Source organism: Astyanax mexicanus, chromosome 13 (genome assembly GCF_023375975.1).
Source record: "Astyanax mexicanus isolate ESR-SI-001 chromosome 13, AstMex3_surface, whole genome shotgun sequence".
NCBI lineage: Eukaryota > Metazoa > Chordata > Actinopteri > Characiformes > Acestrorhamphidae > Astyanax > Astyanax mexicanus.
The window spans coordinates 6,398,659-6,419,400 of record NC_064420.1 but is presented as its reverse complement, the minus strand read 5'-3'; the positions used below and the strand labels follow the sequence as shown (position 1 = coordinate 6,419,400).

Genomic DNA, 20,742 nt, shown 5'->3' with positions numbered 1-20,742 from the left:
TGACATAAATGTACATGTCTTTTAATAAACTTAATAAAGTATTAAATGGCGTAATTCATAAATCTGAACTTTAAAAATGCAATTTAAAATGGAAAAACTGCGTAAGATTGTGAAATTTGCTGTTGAAAAAAATATATATTAAAACAACTAAAGACTTTCTGGTTCAGAAAATTCAGATCCATACATTTCCAGGTCCATATATTTTCAAATGTAAAAAAATAATAAATCTATACATTTTTAGATAAAAAAAATCAGAAACATATATTTTCAGATCCATAACTTTCAGAAGTAAAAAAAGACAGATCCATCAAGTTATTTCAAAATGTATTGTAAGTTTAAAACACAAAAAGGCACTGTTAAAATACAGATTCACTGCCTGGCCAAAAAAAAGTCTCCACCTGGATTTAAGTAAGTTAATGATGTGGGGTTGGTTGATGCTGCAGTTAGTCTGCAGGTTTAGGTTCAGCAACAGTATGTGCTGAAAGAATGAGGTCAGCTGACTACCTGAATATACTGAATATAGACCAGGTTATTCCATCAACGGATTTTATATTTCTTCCCGGATGAACACGGCCATATTCCAAGATGATAATGTTACCAGGATTCATTGGTCTGGAATTGTGAAAGAGTTCAGGGTTCATGGAGCATGAGATCATCATTTTCCCACATGGATTGAGAGAGAGAGAGTTCACCACAGAGTCCAGATCTTAACCTCACTGAGAATCTTTGGGATGTGCTGGATGGAGAAGAGCTGCTTTGTGCAGTGGTCAGACTCTACCATCACCAATGCTGCTGCAAGATCTTGGTGAAAAATGAATCCAGCAACACTGGATTGAAATACATCTTCTGCCACAGTGAATGCATGGCCTGGCTGTGTAGTTTAAGGTTACTACAGCAACTGAATGTAATTTAAATACACAAAATGCAGATTTTAAGCTTCATAAAACCCATAAAAAGCCTAGTAAGATAAAAGCAACTTGCAACTGGTTCCCCTGATGCATAAAACCTAACGTTATGAAGGCCTGCAGTACCTGCACACCTGAGATAGACGGCTTTAGCCACGCCTGCCATCATCGCTAACGCTGCACTAGTGGCAGGACTAAGAAGCAGTTCCATCGTCGTTCCCATTCCGCTTCCTTTGAAGAGAGACACGCCAATCTGCGTCGTTATCCCTCTCCCGTGGTCCCACTGTCACACCACCACAAACCCAGCCTGACTGTAAACACGCTGCCAGCCTCTAATCCCTTCAGCAAATGGCAATTTCTTGTAATGAGGTAAATATAAATAGTGAGGCATCTGACACACTGGGTTGAGCCCATTTGCCATCGGATTTGGGCCTAGTCTGTGTGTGTGTGTGTGTCGGGGGATGGGATCTCCCAAAGTAGAATGTTTATTTATGATGATCACACAATAATTAGCGCTGGGTTGCTGTTAATCCTCACAGCCTGCGCTTGCCCTGAGCCAATAGAGCTCAACACGTCTGACATCATCCAGACCACCCCCTCACGGCCCAGATCAAGTCTTGTAGAATTAATTTAGTCTAACTATTTTAACTTTGATCAGGCCATACAAGCTAATCTGAGCTAAGATAAGCTAGGCTAAACTAAGCTAAACTAAGCTAAGCTAAGCTCAGATCAGAGACTGTAAAAAAAAGGTGAACGCCGTGTCTCTGTTCCCATTCATTCAATGAAAATGAAGCCAAAATTTTCCGCCATTTTGGCGATCCTGATACCAGAGTTTGTGCAGTAGAGACCAGAGGAGCGAGAAAGACTGTGGAGAGACAGCCTACTCATTTAAATAACCCCGCCCCTGAGAGCTGGCTCGTGGTCACAGACTGCAGAGTGGTGCGGAGTGGAGCTGACGTTCTGTTATTGGTCCCGCCCATAACCAGCCCTTTTACAATAACCACACATTTTTTGAATAGAGCTGAATAATGTTTTAAAAAACAAACTCTGTGGGGATATAAAAATTTGACAATATAAACAGAGGTAACACTAGCTGCTGCATTTAAATAATGGAGGTAGAATTACAGTATATTAGGAAAAAACGTGATTGAAAATTGTCTGTTTTGCCATTGAAACCTATGGGGATGGGTGGAGTTACACAGCTTTCTGAAACCGAACAGCAGCAGGGGGCGCCCGACCTGTGGTGGCTTCACTTTTAAGAGACGATGCTCTGTCCAGCTATACATAGTCTATGGCTCAGATAAACCAATGCAAAGTCAGAAATGCTATTAGTAATGATGAGACCAACCACTGGTTGGATTATGACTCGGAGTAAAAAGAGCCAATCAGCTTGCTGTTTACAGTATAAGAAAGGAAGGAGGGTCGTCAGGCTAGTGGATAAACCCCCCCTTAAGGAGGAGATCTGTGCAAGCGAAGTAGCCAGAATAAGTTTGAAAATCACGTTTTTGTGCATTTCTGAGGTAAACACTACAAACTGTTAACAAGGTTTTATTAGATTGTATCAGTGATTCAAAATATGTTGTTAAAATCGTTTCAAACATTCAAACAAACATTCAAACAGATATGAGGCTGGTCTTGTATGAGTGGATATAACTGGAGGGTTAACTTTAGCAATTTTGCAAAACAAAAGTGACACAGCTGCCAGAATAATTTAATTTCAATATACCGTATTTTTAGCACTATAAATGGCGCTTTAAATTCTTTAATTTTCCCCAATATAATGCAGTTTGCCTTAAGTATAAATTTTACATGTCAGGTTGTAAGGAGCAGTAAAGCCACTCCCCTCAAGTACAGCGATGTACAGGAGTTTCAGTCAAGTTTTTTTCCAGCACTGAGACTGGATGAGTATTAGCATTAGCCGCTAACTGCAGTGCTAGTTCTTTTGCCGATTAGAGTTGAGTATATCAGACTGTAGTCCACATGTTTAGCGGTTTAAAAAAGGTACGTCGGACAAAAAGCTAGCTGATGGCTCCCTGGGATACCGAAACACTCATGGTTCCTCAGTCTACTGATATCATGCGGCATTTACTAACACTAGCGTTTAAAAAAAGCAGGGGGAAAAAGCTGTATTACAAATCTGTGGTGTGATTTAAAGCAGGCTGTTTATGATAAGAAATCCGAATCAAACCTGACTGAACTAGAGATGTTTTGTAAAGAAGAATGATCCAAAATACCTTTAACTAGAAGCCAGACTCTCGTTGGAAGCTATAGGAAGCATTTAGAGGCCAGAAGCTGGGACAGAAGCTGAAAAGAGGGAAATTAAATGGATACAGAATAGAGTGAAATGATGACTGGAGAGTGACAAATATTTGTCTTAATTAATGAGAGATTTTATGGTCAGAGGATAAAAGAAAAGAAGTGATGATCCATTTAAATCAGTAAATAGTAGAAAGCTACAGTTGTGTACAGCAGCATCCGATGCAGAATTCTGTGGAAAAAAAAAACCTGGAAAGTCTTTTTTCTGATGATTTTTTCATTAAGGTCATGTTTGTGCTACTATGCAGGGGAAAAGAGCATCACAAATACAAGGTCTGCTATGAGTTTCTGAAGGTCTATTCAGATAAAAGTAGCTTTGGGCACCTTGAAAAGTTGCTCAGTGTTGCTGTATCTAAGGCTTCACGGAGTATAAGAGGTCAAACCCAGGGAAGCTAGTGGGTGGTAGGCAGTAGGCAGTAGTGCTAGGCTAAAAGCTAACCCAGCAGACAGGCTAGACAATCTCAATCTTTCCAAAAATTAGTTATAAGGCCCTATCTTACTCTGCATTTACTTGCTCCGAAACCTTAATTGACAGCGTTTTATCCCATTCATTTTTAATGGAAAGCGTTGGCTCTGTCAGACGCAGCCGCGCAGTGCATCATGGGTATGACGTGTTCCGGGGAATGAGATGAAAGTTGAGCCGAGGTCAACTTAATGCAAATTAATCCGTCCAACACAATGCATCTGTCCAATCAGAGAGCAGGTGTTTGGGGTCTCTGGTGGGTTTTGAAAATATTAATAATAAAATGTAATTTTAAAAGTTTTGCTTTTATTAGTCTATTTGAACATTTATATTTATAAATATACATTTATATTTATTATTTAATAGAAAACAAAGCTTGTATAAAACCATTTCCCATTTATTAAATGCGACCAGTGCATTCATGTGCATTGCTGCATCAGAGCAGTGTAAATGCAGCATTACACCATGCACAAGGCGTGTAGCCATGCTCATTGCTATCTTACACTCTGCAGAAAGTCAATATTCACACCTTCCACCTGTGGTGTTTAAATAGCAAGGGTACTTGTGAATATATCTACGTTGGAAATTAAGTGTGTTCAGGTGAATGCCTGGCATATTGCTATCTTATCAACGGAAAACACAGGTATGCCACTGACTAAATACAAATTAGGCGGACATCAACAGTCAGATGTTCATTGCTATCTTGGCAACACAGACACATTGTGCTTACCTATCTTTTACATCAATAACACAAAGAGCAGGTCAGATTCCTCTGCTGTCCAGCTACCTGCACCAATAAAATAGCAATCCACCAAAGTCAGAGCACACCTGGATTTTAAAGGGAATTACAAGTGACACGCTGATTGGTTTATTGCACAGTACGCCCAAAACACAACAATAATTAATTACGAGAATTAATACATGCATTTTTACTTACAAATTGGATGGAGATATATTTTTATAAGTATGTTTAATTAATGTAACCTTATTGTAGTTACCATGTTTCATTTAAAGGCACACCAAAGGCACACACTTACTGTTTATACATCCAAGAACACTTTAAAATACTGAATAAATCCCTTCTCTGACCCCTTTTAACTTTTAAACGAATGCTATTCAGCATTTTGTGGAACTAAGGATAATAATTAAATAAAAAAAGCCCAATTAACCCCCTTCTTTAACACAGTCACAGTAATAATCGCTCTCCAGTACGTACACCACAGCATGCCAGAGCAAGAGGAAGGAAGGGGTAAAAGGCAAATCTGGCCATTTCCCTGCTGCACACCGATGATAAGACCTCAGAAAGAGTAAGGGAGAAAAAGAGACGAGGGGAGAGCGAGGAGGTGAAGGTGGGGAGGGTGGGATGAAAATCGCAAATCTTGGAAAACGACCTCGACTTCATTTGCCAAATGCTGAATGGCTCTGAGGCTTTGCCTGAAGCACTTTCTGCACCATTGCTCCTCACAATGCAGAGCAAGCCCTTTCCATTTAACACAACTTTATCCACTTTTTTATCACCACCAATGGGGTCAATCACGCACCACAGAACTGGTGAACAGCAGAACGTTCAGGGGCATAATGGCCGTAATGATTTTTGTCCGGTCGTTAGCTGGGGCAGATGGCTGAGGGCAGGACTTTGGAAATAACTTTGGCCCATATCCCGTGAACAACAGATCATTAACAGTGACAAAACATTAATTTTAGCTTTTGATAAACAGACCTGCAGGTGAAGTTGGTATAACTACAGATCTGGAAAAAAGTTTCTTTCCAGATTTTTTTTTCTTGATTTTATTTTTGATGGATGATCAAAAGCCATCAAACCAAACCAAGCTAAACTGCTTGAATTTTTGCACCAGGAGTAAAGCAGCATAAAGTTATCCAAAAGCAGTGTGTAAGACTGGTGGAGGAGAACATGATGCCAAGATGCACAAAAAAAGAACTGTGATTAAAAACCAGCTGTGATTATTCCAACAAATATTGATTTCTGAACTCTTAAAAAATTGTATGAATATGAACTTTTTTTTTTTTTTTTGCATTATTTGAGGTCTGAAAGCTCTGCATCTCTTTTGTTATTTCAGCCATTTGTCATTTTCTGCAAATACATGCTCTAAATTACAATAATTTTATATGCAATTGTTGGAGAAATGTTCATTTTTCTCAAACATAAACTTATAAATAGCAAAATCAGAGAAACTGACTCAGAAACTGAAGTGGTCTAATTTTTTAAAAAAGAAGAAGAAGAAGACAAAAAAAAAATCCAAATTTTGGACAGGGTTATGTTTACCACTGTGTTACATTACCAATATAGTGAACAGTTTAAAAATGAAAAATCTTGTCTATGTATTGTATTTAATTACACAGCATCCCAACTTAATTAAAAAATTGTGAATATACGATAAGTTGATACAATTTTTTTTTTTTTTTAATTTTTAGTCGTATGATATATCGATAAATTACAGTGCAGTGCTAGTTCAACATGTAAGCAATATTAGCATTAATCCTGTGAAGCATCATCTGGAATTAAACTATATAAAACAATATGAATCTCCTTTTGTTTTTAAAGTGGCAACAGCCAATCAAGTCCTGTCATTAATGAAACCCTGTATTAATGTGTGAGATGTGAGTGTTGTGCATGTGCAGAACGTTCACTAACCCTCTTCTCCAGCTGTGCAATCTGCTCCCTGTAGAACGCATCCAGAGCTTTCAGTTCAGCCTCCTTCTTCTCCAGCTGCTTCCCCTATAACCCACAAACACATGAATATAAATATACAGAGACAAACCACCAGAGACCTCTTCAATCTGCTGCATCTCTGTGTATATTTCACCTGAACTGTGATCCTGCAGACCTTAAAGTAAATAAAAAGAAGCTAATTAAAAACAAATCACACTGACAGTTATTCAGTGAAATGAATGATTCTGTGAAAATTACTGATACCAAAAAATTAGAGAAGGGTATAGCTGCAGCCTGGAGCACCTCCAAAGGGGAGGAACAAACCTCCAAACAGGCGGAGCCTACCTCCAAGTAGGGTAGCTTGGTGTTACGCGGTATGGTGTTTTTCACGACGTTTTGTGCTTGTAAATAACCCCAAAGGTTAATTAATTAATCTATTTTGTTTATTAAACGTTTATTTCTTTTAAAATGCATTTTCTAAGAGTCTAAAAGTACATTGCAACCACATTTTATTTATTTAAAAAGTTTTAACATTTGCCATGCTGTGAATTTTTCAAATTATAAAATAGTAAAGATCTAAATAATAAAGACAGTTGTTTATTCATAGCCAATAATATTATAAATACACACACACTACACGTATTTTATTATATTGACATTTAAGAAATATAAATAATCATTAATTGTTAACTAATATATTTATTGACACCCTTTTAATCACGGAGGACTTTTTTGTGGCATTCGGCAGAGAAATGGATCTGTGTTGAGTGAGGTCTCCCTGCCTTACGATGTAGACTTTAATATAATATAATATAATATAATATAATATAATGTGATAGTACATTCTATATAACATTAAATTTGATGTAATAGAATAATAGTAATAATAATAATCACGGAAGACTTTTATTATGACATTCGCCGGAGCCGTGGTGAGAGAGGTCTGGTGGACTTCCCACTTGGAGGTAACCCCCTCCCCTTTGGAGCTGTGGACCTCCCATTTGGAGGTAAGCCCCTCCTCTTTGGAGGTGCTCCAGTCTGTAGCAATACATACTTGAAAAATTCAGGTTTTTGGACCTGATAAAAGTGCAACAAGCATGAAGTGCAGAGTGGATGCAGTAAACATGGCAGCTGTATGAAACATTTGAAAGTGTCAGAGACCCATAAAAGACTTTTTACCGACATTAGCCTCTTTTACAGTGCAGGGCTAAATGGTTACTAAGGCCATGCAGTACTGTTCAGTCAGTGCCGTTAAACTCAGTTCCAGTTTCTGTTTTTATTACCGGTGCTGCTTAATCAAGATCAGGTAGTGCACAAAACAAAGCATACTGTATTTTTTTTTGCACTATAATGCACATTTTGGCTTTAATTTTCTTTAATTTTAATGCATTAGCATTAGCAGGTAACTGCACTAAGCGCTAGTTCTTTTTCTGTTCGGAGGTAAGTATTATCGGGCTGTAGTCTGCTGCTAACAATGGCTACGTAAAACGAACCGCTAGCTTATATCACCCTGGTTTAATGGAACACTCAGGGTTTCTCAGTGTAGCGCTGTAGGCCAGCATTAGCCGCTAACCGTGGCTAGCTCTAGCTGTTATAGTTAATGCTACTGCGCTAATCCTTAGTGGAAATTTGGAAATCAAGGGTTTCATGTAAATATACAAAAGCGCTTTATTATTATTACCAAATAAACAGGTTTCAGGAGAGAAATCTGTGTAGTTAAACATCTAGCACTTGTTTGACTTGTTGTTTGAGAATTACAGTTTTGTTTACTTAATGTAGCTGTACAGGACCTGCTGAATTAGAAGAAAAACATGGAGACACTCCTATTCCTTACTAGTGGTGCACCTTGTCTATGAATATACACCAGAAAATAGACATTTATTGATGGTGCGCCTTATAGTGTAGAATATAGTTGCTTAATTAAATTGTAATTTTGTCTTAGATTTACCAGCTTAAGCATTTCTGCTTAAACGCTAACGTCACATGCTTTCTGGACTTCTGTAATCAGTAAAGACCATAGATAGAGACAAAAGAACAAATTTATTTTAAAATATATCATTTTGACTTTTCATTTTGTATGTTTGCCGGGTAAATATTTTTATTTCGATACATCTCTACAAAGCAATACAGTTTTCATTAGGGGTACAATAATCCAACCCACATGGAACAGCAGGAGATAAGGGGGGGGGGGGGGGGGGGTTGTTAACAAGACAACAGTTACCACAGTACAACTCCTAAACTAATACACTTTCCACAGTACTATGCACAAAAAATTTAAAAGTTTCCATCTTGTGAATTGCAGTCACATTTTATTATATGATGTCGAGCTTTCAAAAGGCTTTGTGGAATAATTCTCTATATTTAAAAGATATGGTTATTCAATTTTAAAGTTTAAAATGTGTTTAAAAACTTTTTAAAATGTTCAGCAGTGAAAAAACATAGTAATAAATTAGCATTAAATGAAAATCAAAAAGGTGCAGCATATTAGGTCTGCCCTAAACTGGAATATGGCCATCTGGTGCAAATATTTTCAGACCCAGCAGAAGATTAGAGAAACATGGACTCGCTCCAAACGAGGCAAACGGAAAGACGTAGAGGAGATGCAGAATTACGGCCCCACAGGATCCACAGGTTAAGAGAAAGGATTAAATCAGATTAAATCAGATTTATCAGACGAAAGCTCAGACGTACACGATGAGTAAAAGGTAGCAAATATTTTGACACTTAAAACGGATCATACAAAATCAAACACAGCACAGACAATCACATCTGAGAAAACAGACCATAATAACAGTGATTTAAATATACTGTGAGTCAGCCTGACACAAAAAATATTTTTGAGGATATACTGTCCCAGACTCCTTGTGATTCTTTTTTAGAGCTATTTTGTACCACTACCATAGTGGTGGTTATAGAATAATAATGCAATTACATAAACAATAAACAAACAAAAAACATCTGGGAAAACAGCAAAATAAAATGGTAAACAACTGGATAATTTATACTGAACAATGAAAATTTTATTTGGGCCACCAACAGTCATCAATTAATATTTATAAATTGTAGTTTTATAATAGTTTTTTTCTTTGAAAGAACTTTTATTTATGGTAAAAGAAACATAATAATAAAAACAATATTTTGCAGGTTTGATTTAATGTGTTGGTTTTAGACAATTTCTTTTATTGTTTTAATCAATATTGCTTGGATTCCTGGACAGTCCAAAACTAGGCTTAATCACTGTCTGGGAAACTGGTACTCTAAAAAATACAGTATGTGTCAAAAGTTTGGACACCTTAAATTAATTTTAAAATGTTCTGCATTATAGATTAATACTACAGTAATCTAAACTACGAAGAAAAGCAATAAATATTATACTTTTTTAAGATAGCACCTCTTGCTTAGATGATAGCTTTATGAGGGAGTCACCATTCAGTTAAAAGCTGTGCTGAACTTATCAAGAGTTAATTACTTGAATATCTTGCCTCTTAATGTGTTTGAGATATGTAAATCACTGGCAGATAAGAGTTGCAGGGTTCTTTACAGATTTCGGACAGAAGCAAATGTCTGTCTACTGAGATTCAGCTTTTGTATATAGAAGTGTCCCATTTAATTAGCCCATTTTTTAAAAACAGTAATTCAAATAATTAAATTAATTTGATTAACCTCCCAAAAGCTATTTTGTTTAAGTCATATTGCTGTATTTAACATTAGGACTGTTTACACGACATGCTTCACTTATCTCCTCCCCTGACGCTGTGTACAGAGGCGGTGTTCTGTCGAGTTATGCTACCTTGTCACCCTGTGCTACCCTAGTAGTATATTTAACTTTAAAAATGCAAAAGAAGCACCATGTTAGAGCAAATGTTAAACTTTGAGAGCATAAATCACTGTGTCATTATACAGTTTGTATAGTTGTTGCAATGAGAGGTCATTATAATCTACTATATATATTTAACTAATTATTGTATTATTATTATTATTCATTTTCATTTGCACTTTTGTGCAATGACTGAGACCATGTTGTTTAATGCACAAAAAAAATTATCATGGGTGAGAGCAGACAGGGAGAACCAATAAAAGGCAGGTTCAAGTTCACATCAATTATCATACTCTGCATTTGTATAATTCCTCTTCACAAAGAGATATTATTATACTGTTTTCCATCTAGAACATACAAGCTGCACAGGACTAGCATAATTACATTAGCTGATCTAATGTCCCTGATCAAATACGAACACACACACACACACACACACACACACACACACACAGCACAGGAACTCTAATACTAAGGTGACAAACAGACACAGCAGGTTGGGAACAATAAACTACAATTCTATAGTACAGTGTGGGTTGCAACAGTATGAGAGTTTAACAAACTGATAACAGTTTCAGAAAATATTCTGATTCAGTATGACTGTATTTTACAATTACTAGGGATGAACTAAATATCTGGCAATCAAATAAAAGACAAATCATTTATAGTGGATAATGTCTAACCCCCTGACAACACTTTAAGATCTCTGTAAATATAATTTAAAACCCAAAAATTTAGTCTTTGGTAGAAATCAAAACTACTACTAATAAAAATGAAAACATTAAAGTGTCTTCTCTATAAATAAATATATGTCCATTTATCATTATCTAATTTGGCTACATCTTTAAATAGGGGTGCCTGATAACATAAAAATTCGCTAAAACAAACTTGTAAGGCATGCAGATTTTGTTTTTTTACCCCAGGTAGGTTAACTTACCATGCATAAAGAAGGTCTCAAACTGAAACATATGAGAACTGCAGTTGTAAAATGCAGCCTTAATTAAGTCATTTAATATTTTGACCTTTTAGTTAGCTAGCTCACCGCTAAAGATACTATGTTAGCTAGCTTGTTACTAATGTTAGCTAGCTCACCACTAAAGTTAGTATGCTAGCATGTTAGCTAGACCGTTACTAATGTTAGCTAGCTCACCGCTACACTTAGTATGTTAGCATGTTAGCTAGCTCGTCACTAATGTTAGCTAGCTCACCGCTACATTTAGTATGCTATCTAGCTCGTCACTAATGTTAGCTAGCTCACCACTAAAGTTAGTATGTTAGCATGTTAGCTAGCTTGTTACTAATGTTAGCTAGCTCACCGCTACATTTAGTATGCTATCTAGCTCGTCACTAATGTTAGCTAGCTCGTCACTAAAGTTAGTATGTTAGCATGTTAGCTAGCTCATCACTAATGTTAGCTAGCTCGTCACTAATGTTAGCTAGCTCACCACTAAAGTTAGTATGTTAGCATGTTAGCTAGCTTGTTACTAGTGTTAGTTAGCTCACCTCTAAAGCAAGTATGTTAGCATGTTTGATAGCTCGTTACTAATGTTAGCTAGCTCACCACTAAAGTTAGTATGTTAGCATGTTAGCTAGCTTGTTCCTAATGTTAGCTAGCTCACCTCTAAAGTTAGTATGTTAGCTAGCTCACCACTACAGTTAGTATGTTAACATGTTAGCTAGCTTGTTACTAATGTTAGCTAGCTCACCTCTACAGTTAGTATGTTAGGATGTTAGCTAGCTTGTTACTAATGTTAGCTATCTCACCTCTACAGTTAGTATGTTAGCATGTTAGCTAGCTCGTCACTAATGTTAGCTAGCTCACCACTAAAGTTAGCATGTTAGCATGTTAGCTAGCTCGTCCCTGATGTTAGCTAGCTCACAACTAAAGTTAGGATGTTAGCATGTTAGCTAGCTCGTTACTAATGTTAGCTAGCTTACCTCCAAAGTTAGTATGTTAGCATATTAGCTAGCTTGTTACTAATGTTAGCTAGCTCACCTCTAAAGTTAGTATGTTAGCATATTAGCTAGCTCGTCACTAATGTTAGCTAGCTCGTTACTAATGTTAGCTAGCTCACCGCTAAAGTTAGTATGTTAGCATGTTCACTAGCTCCCTGCTAACCTTAGTTCTCTCCTTGGATTAGATGTTTACAGTGGACCGCTGCGTTTTCCTGTCAGCATTAAAAGCAAAGTCTGAACTATTGATATCTACAGCTAATTTACAGTAAATTTAAGACAATTTAAGGCCTTAATTACTCAGGTTTACAGCAGGAACCCTGTAATGTATAACTAACACAAACACACACACACACGCACACACACACACACAAATAATGTAATAATAACCCCTTTTCTTCTGCCTCTGATCTGAAGCATGCTGTGAATCCAGGTCAACAGTATGCACATCATACGCAATTTATTAGCTGGGTGGCTCTTAAACTGCTACAAGGACTGGAACATGATTTGCATGCTGACTGTGAGTGCCATGAGAATGAACACATCCTTTTTATTTTTTAAAAAGGATGAAAAGAAAAAGAAAAAGAGTGTCGACAGACAGACAAAGTGAGTGAGAGATGCTAAAGTCATCCTTACCCAACTGTCCAGTGCTGAGGCCGGCTGAATAAGATAAAGGAACGAAAGATAAGACACAGAAAAGCCAAACATAAACTACGTTCTAAAAATCTGGCAAAATGCAAAAAAGAACGAAAATACTAACACAGCCAACAATCATTTTGCAACCAATAATTGTGTCAAATCAGGGAGTTAAATCATTTGTTGTTTAATTATTTAGGCTCTGATTATATTTAGTGTGACCCAAATTTTTTATGTAGCTGAGCAATATACAAGAAAAGGGATTGACAATATAAATTAAATTTATAAATTAAAGTATAGCACGCGAAATACTAAAAATTTAATCGTGAGGATTGATTCATAAAAAAATATATAAAAACAAGAAGTGAGAAATTCATAAATTTAATGTAAACAAATCAAAATATGAACCAAATGATAAAAAACAGAATAAAAAAAATCACAAAAAATGAATAAAAATGGACATATTAAAATGATAAAGAATAATACAAAAATAAAAATGCAATCAAAAAATCAAAACGTAAGATCATAAAATAATAAATAAGCAAATTCTGATTAATAACAATAAATAAATAAAACTAAAATAGATTATATTAAGTAAACAAGTACAATCTGAATGGAGGAAATTCAAAATCAATTAAAGTTTAAAATTATGTGAAATGAGTGACCGATTAATCTAAAAATAAAAAAAAGAGTGGATAATACAAATAAATTAAACTTTTCTAACATGAACTAAAAACTAACGAAAAACACTGTGTTTGAAAGTGCAGTGGCAATTTTTCAGCTTTACCATGCACAGATATACACACTGGAACACAGAATCTTCTCATTATATTTACTTTCTTTCTCACGCACCAGAGGACACTGACCAATCAGAAGACACTGACCAATCAGAGGACACAACCAAAATGTGCATTTTTGTGCATTAATGTTTATGCTTGTGTGAAACCAAACCAAACCAAACCAAACCGAGTGAGAAAACGTTAAAAATAACTCATCGACTGATCTGGACCATAGAAACTTTCACAACTACAGGTGTGAAAATGCTTTTTTATATTCAGCAAAATAAGTTCTAATAAAAAAAATCCGTACAACCAAGCTGAGATGTTTACAATAAATAACAAGTAAAAAAAAAGCTTCCTCTATCCACTTTATCATATATTCTTTATTCCACCACCCCACGTTGTTTTTTTCTCCCCTCAAATTGACATCACTAATATAAATACAATTGCATTTACACTTCTTAACTTTTTCATTCATTTTTTTTTATTTGTTTAAATATCCACTATAAAAACTTGTGTCTTAAAAAGGGCAAGTGCGATTAATCACAATTAATCATAGAATATTGTTGTGGTTAATTGGATTTAAGTTTTTAATCGATTGACACCACAAAAAAAAATATATATATATATATATATAGCAACCATCAGACTTTCTTTTTTGTTTAGCTATAGTAACTACAACTAGTTGTCAACTACTTGTCAACAGTACAAAAACAACCAACACACACACACACACACTCATTCCTCTAACTACATTCACACACAAACACACACACACAAGCCTGTCTCTTAACTACACAGCGCTCGTCATTCTTCCAGTATTCTTCTTTAATTCTTTGCTGTGACAAAGCCAATTTGATGGGCGTGCAGCTCTCGCTCGGGATCTGGAACAGGCTGATAATACTCACCCAGCATGAATTACAATGATACGTCTAAAAATGAGCCCTGCGCTACACTGTGCACGCCAAAAAAACACTGTGTGTGCGTGTGTGTGTGTGTGTCTCTCTCTCTAACTAAGCACTAAGCACACCACATACTGAATAGAGGGATGGATGGAGGGATGCTGTGACAGGTGGCAGGCAGATGAGTGAATGGAGGCTGGCTGTGAGGACAGGAGGTATACAGACACTTCTGTAGCTACGTGAGGCTCCAGATCCAATTAGCAGGTTATCTAGGACTTCCTGAAGTTTTATTGAATGGCAAACACAATGCAAGCTGCACACTGGTCTGAAACTGGGCAATGACTGACACATAACCCAATAATGATGCTTTAAAGGAGATGATTAAGTTTTTTTTATTGATCAAAGTTAGTCTGTAAACAAGAGCACTGGAATTTGCTGCTCAGTTTCCTATCTCTCCATAAAGACGCGTTATTAGCATATTAAGTCTGGACCTTTGTATCACTACAGCTCACAACAATCCTAATCCTGTTCACAGTACTACTGGTGTCCTCTAGGTTCCATTATCCATTCCATTATCTAGGTTCCATTATCACTGAGGAGAGTTCTCAGAGGGTTAATAAAAGACTTCAGTTAGAGGCTGAGTGTGGAACTGTTCTACAATGGACTGTCAACATCCCATAATATCTGTCTTTGTTTTTAACTGAACAGCACGTTCAGAACTCCACACTCCAGAGTGGAGGCTAACACTAATGCAAATATGTACATTATTTAAACAGTTATTACACATAAGTAGTTAATAAACTACAACAGGTTACAGTCGAGAGCATGTACTTATTTACACACACACAAAGTGACATGAATGCAGTGTTTTAAAGGTACTCCGAGTAAAAAGGTCAAGTAGGCCACTCAGACTGGACTATGCCTAACAAGCTAATTAAAGCATTGGTGTATCCCTCATCTTTCACCATTTAAAAGATGAGAGAGAGAAAAAGAGAGAAAGGTTGTGTGTGTGAGAGAAGGTGAGACAAAAAGAGAGATAGAAACTTTGTAAGAGTAAGAGAGACAAAGAGAGAGGGTGAGACAGAAACACGGACAGCAGACAGAAACAGTGCACACAAAAACGCGGACAGCATGGACAGAAACAGTGTGCACAAAAAAGTAGACAGAATGGACAGAAGCACGGACAGTGCATAGAAACAGTGCACACAAAAACGCAAACAGCATGGACAGAAACACGGACAGGGCACAGAAACAGTGCGCATAAAAACACGGACAGCATGGCCAGAAACGTGTAAAGCTCACATAGAAACAGTGTGCACAAAAACATGGACAGCATGGAAAGAAATGTGGACAGAATGGACAGAAACACGGGCAGTGCATAGAAACTGTGCGCACAAAAACGCGGACAGAACAGACAGAAACGCGGACAGTGCACAAAAACAGTGCGCACAAAGACGCAGACAGCAGGGACAGAAACATGGACAGTGCACAGAAACAGTCCACACAAAAAAGCAAACAGAATGGACAGAAGCACGGACAGTGCACAGAAACAGTGCACACTAAAACGCAGACAGCATGGACAAAAATGTGAACAGCATGCACAGAAACAGTTCACACAAAAACACGGACAGAATGGGCGGAAACACGGACAGTGCACAGAAACATGTACAGCACACAAAGAAACAGTGCACAGAAACACAAACAGTGCGGACACGTGTATAGCTTGCACAGGAACAGTGCACGAAAAAAACGTAGACAGCACGGACATGTACAGCAAACGTGTTAAGCTCGCACAGAAACAGTGTGCACAAAAATACGGACAGAATGGACAGACACACGGAGAGTGCACAGAAACAGTACATACAAAAACGCGGACAACATGGACAGAAACGTGTAAAGCTCATGCAGACACAGTGTGCACAAAAATGTGGACAGTATGGACAGAAATGCGGACAGCATGGACAGAAACCTGTACAGCTCGCACAGAAATGTGGACAGTAATGTTGGTCAGCACAGGTGTCTGTTAGCTGGTGTATCAGAGCTGGATCACTGCGCTTTCCTCCAAATGCACTGTGATTCTACCCAGTGATGCTGCATCAGCAACAATTCCAAAAGAGGTGGAGTTTGACTAGTGTTGGGAATATCACTATTGTTGGGTTAAAGACCAAGGAGTGTATAGGAAGAAAAAGGTATAAAACTACAGAAAATCATTTATACTAAAGTATTGGAGTGGAATATACCTAGTTTAATTCCTTGGCACAGCGTACAGTTTATTAAAATGATGTGTTGGTTTGAATCAGGCAAATCTGATGCGCCACTGTTTAGGCAGCGATACAGCTTTTATTCGGCCTATTTCACTTTAAAAGGAAAACGGAGGTAAATACAGAGCTGAGGCATGGGGAGATAAACATCTCTCACTCCCTCTCAGCTGCTGCGTCCTGCCGTGACTGTTTACACTCCTCCGTCCCCTCAAGCCCGAATGTGCCGGGTACCCATAAGATCCTGCACTGGGGCTAGATTCTGTTTCCCAGCACTTATTTACTCTGATGCGTTCATTTAACACACAGCTCCCAGCCATGCAATAAATTAGCACTTAATAATCAGACTGATTACCCACAACACACACTGCCCATGCTGTCTGAGGGAGGACTGGACGGAGGGACACTGGCTGTGTGTGCACCGGTATGTATTATTCTGCTGCTTTAACTCTTTTTTTGTATCTATCTGAAGATGATCAGAAGGTCACCAGCACAAAGGAGACTGACGGAATGGACAGGTCCCAAGAAACCAGAGAAATAGATTCACAGATTTATTATTCTCTCTGTATTATTCTCTCTAAAAGTATTGCTTTCAAAGCTACTTAAAGTATAAAAGTAAAAGTAATGTACAGGAAAAAAATGCCATTAAAGAAGAACTAAAGTAAAACATGATAAGAAAAATACTTACTTTCGATAAATAGCACACCTCCGTTCTCAAACAGAAATTTTAGCAGTTTGTCCAAACACCCTTCAGACTGGGTGACTCGGGGCATAATTTGCCCTGATAAATCGCTTTTTCCATTGTTATACAGGCTAAAAAGTAGCTCTACACCTCCTTGCTAGTATCAGGAGAGCCCTGACTTTTAAAACGAGGCATTAATAACTTAAAAAGTGCACAAAAAGCTTATTAAAAAACCATTATTTACATCCCATAACACTAGCTTCAGCTCTGTGCGCCGCCATTACTGTACTGATATGTAACATAGACATATATATATACATAGACTTCGCATAGTCTGCCTCCTGGCGCCGGCTGCTATGCCAGGAGGAAGGCTATGCAGAGTCTATGTATATATATATATTTATGGTATTATCAGTACAGCAGTGGAAAAAGCGATTTATCAGGGCAAATTATGCCCTGTGTCAACCAGTCTGAAGGGTGGTCAGACAAACTTAAATTTCCTGGATTTCAGAACGCTGCTGGAGAACAGAGGAGTGCTATTCATCATAGGTAAGTACTTTTTATCATGTTTTACTACAACAAAAGTCCATTTTACACTGGAGTTCTCCTTTAAAAACAAAACTTAGGCCATCTGGATGGAGAGATTTATCTGGATAGGGGGTTTTATTGAACGATGAGAAGCTAGAATGAAAACAAGCTGAAATAAAATAGTAATAGAGTAATGAGGCTATTTTTAAAATGTAAGGACTAGAAAGTTCAGATAATTGTGTGAAAATGTAAGGAGTACCCAAAGTCCTGGGGATCATCAAGATGTCTTTTGGCAAATGTGACAGAAGCCTTTTTGTGTTTTATTAGGTAAGCAGTGTTTAGTGCCTTTGGATCTCTCCCATAGATACCATTTTCAACCAGTCTCTTTCTTATTATTGAATCATTAACACTGACTGACCTTAACTGAGGTAAGTGAGACCTGCAGTTCTTTAAATGTTGTTCTGGGTGATTTTGTGACCTCCTAGATGAGTTGTCCATGCCCTTTTGGAGTAAGTGATTAGAGTAAGTAATCAGGCCTGGTTGTGGTTAATATGTGGTTAGTATCTGTCCATTCCAGTTAATAAATGTTAGTATTATTTTTTAGAGTAGGAAGTAAAGCATGAATAAAAACAAAGACTTCACAACAGACACACGAAAAACTGAAAGATGCCAAACTGAGAGCACCCGAGCCAAAAAACAAGCAGCGATAAACAAGTGCTCATAAGCACGAAGACAAAACACGGCTAATCCTGCTGTTAATTCTCTCTTATCCTGGCCGACCTGCTCCCTCACTGCCACGAGGACAGGAAGAGCGACAGTGAGAGCGGCGGATAAAATCTCCCGGCTCTGTTCGCTCGCCCGCTGCATTCTGGCTGGAAATTACCTGCACTGCAGCCGGGGACGGGTTCAGCCTGCACACTTCTCTTAATGGCTTTACATGCAGAGAGGTGTCAAGCCCGAGATTACAATTACAGATAGAGCTCTATCAGACTTCCCCCCTCTCTCACTTTCTCTCTCTCGGATTACCTGAAGTGCTGAGGTTCTCTGATAAAACACACGGCGGGGGGAAGCTGGGAAATAAATAGGTATTGCGAGGTGTGTTGTATGTGATTGAAATGGATGTAATTGAGGTGACAAAAGAAGGTTTTGATGGCGGCAGTGAATGCAATACAGCCCTGTCACTGGAGGCAGCGATTCAAGTCATTATAAAAAGCTCCAGATCGTGAACAATACTGCACTGTGTCAAACACAAAGAAAGCAAAGAAGACGTTCGACTAAAGAAGGTATCAGGTGATTATTATTAAGCAAAATATGCGACCAGACAATATTTCTCAAATATAGCCAATCCTGAGAGCTGATCAGATAACTTTCTGAAGTTAAGGATTACAGCAGCTCTGTATGAGGCTCACTGTGTAGAGGCTTTTCAGTTACAAGAAGCTGCAGATCCTCGTTCAACCTATAGATGGCACTATTAACAGCTGGCTGTATAGTACATAGACTGTGTATAGCTGGACAGAGCATCGTCTCTCAAAAGTAAAGCCACCACAGGTCGGGCGCCCCCTGCTGTTCGGTTTCAGAAAGCTGTTTAACCCCACCCAACCCCATAGGTTTTAATGGCAAAACAGAACAACTTTCAATCACATTTTTTTCTAATATACTGCAATTCTACAGCCATTATTTAAATGCAGCAGCTAGTGTAACCTCTGCTTATATTGTTACATTTTTATATCCCCACAGAATTCGTTTTAAAAAAGGTTATTCGGCTGTATTCAAAAAAGTTGTGGTTATTGTAAAAGGGCTGGTTATGGGCGGGACCAATAACAGGCCATCCGCTCTGCTCTGCAGCCTGTGACCGTGAGGCAGCCCTCAGGGGCGGGGTTATTTAAATGAGGAGGCAGTCTCTCCACAGTCTTTCTCCCTCCTCTGGTCTCTACTGCAACTCAGACTCGGGTATCAGGATCGCCAACATGGCGGAAGATTTTGGCTTCATTTTCATTGAATGAATGGGAACGGAGACACGGCGTCCATCTTTTTTTACAGTCTCTGGTATAGAAGGAGTGGGGGTAAAATATCCATATTGCAATGTATATTGTATGGATTTTTTAATTGTGATACATTATCTCTACATGACATCAAATATAGATATTCTTATTGAATTGAATTGATGAGTTCATTTATTTGGAGCATTTCTCCCTCTGTTTGGTTTGGTTTCACACAGGCATAAACACAAACACACCAACATGCGCACCAATAAACCACACAAGCACACATCCCCTCTGATTGGTCAGATCTGTCTGGCATCAGAGCAAGAATGTACATATAGTGAGAAGATTCTGTATTTCAGCGCGTATATCTGTGCAGTGTGAACCTGCTTTAAAACAGAACGAATTCTAAAACGATGCACTTTTAAAACACAGAGTTTTTAAAAGGTTCTGCATCGCAGATGTACACGTAGTAAACAGAGTCACGTGCCTGCGAACAGTGACCGCTGCACAAACCATGCATGTTAACAGCATGGAGCAGCAGAGATAGTGTTCATTTATAGCTGTGGTAATTAGAGGTATGTATCAGATTATCAAATATATCAGATTAAACTGCGCTTTATCAGCAGTTTAGCTCAAATAAAAGTGTATGAGTATATTTGATAGCTGGATCGAGATCTCCTCTAAGTCTCGGTCCGGTTGTTTTAATCCGCACCAGAGTGTAATTACTGTTTTGACACCTGCTTAATCAAACTGCACTAAGAGATAGGGCTGGGCAATATGAAAATAATCTTAACACGATATAGATATCAGCCGATATCGATATGAATCACAATATAAATGAAATCAC

The 20,742-nt window shown here is 37.8% G+C and overlaps 1 protein-coding gene across 2 annotated transcripts in view; it reads right to left on the bottom strand.

The window, feature by feature from the left end:
- chchd6a (coiled-coil-helix-coiled-coil-helix domain containing 6a) overlaps nucleotides 1–20,742 on the bottom strand; it is a 95,192-nt gene that overhangs the window by 59,721 nt on the left and 14,729 nt on the right. The window contains exons 5-6 of one of the 2 annotated variants that reach the window (XM_007232560.4): nucleotides 12,762–12,785; nucleotides 6,338–6,421 (exon numbers count right to left, since the gene is read on the bottom strand). In XM_007232560.4, coding sequence (XP_007232622.2) covers nucleotides 6,338–6,421; nucleotides 12,762–12,785 — 108 coding nt within the window. The remainder of the gene's footprint in view (nucleotides 1–6,337; nucleotides 6,422–12,761; nucleotides 12,786–20,742) is intronic. The other variant, XM_007232561.4, reaches the window with a different exon arrangement.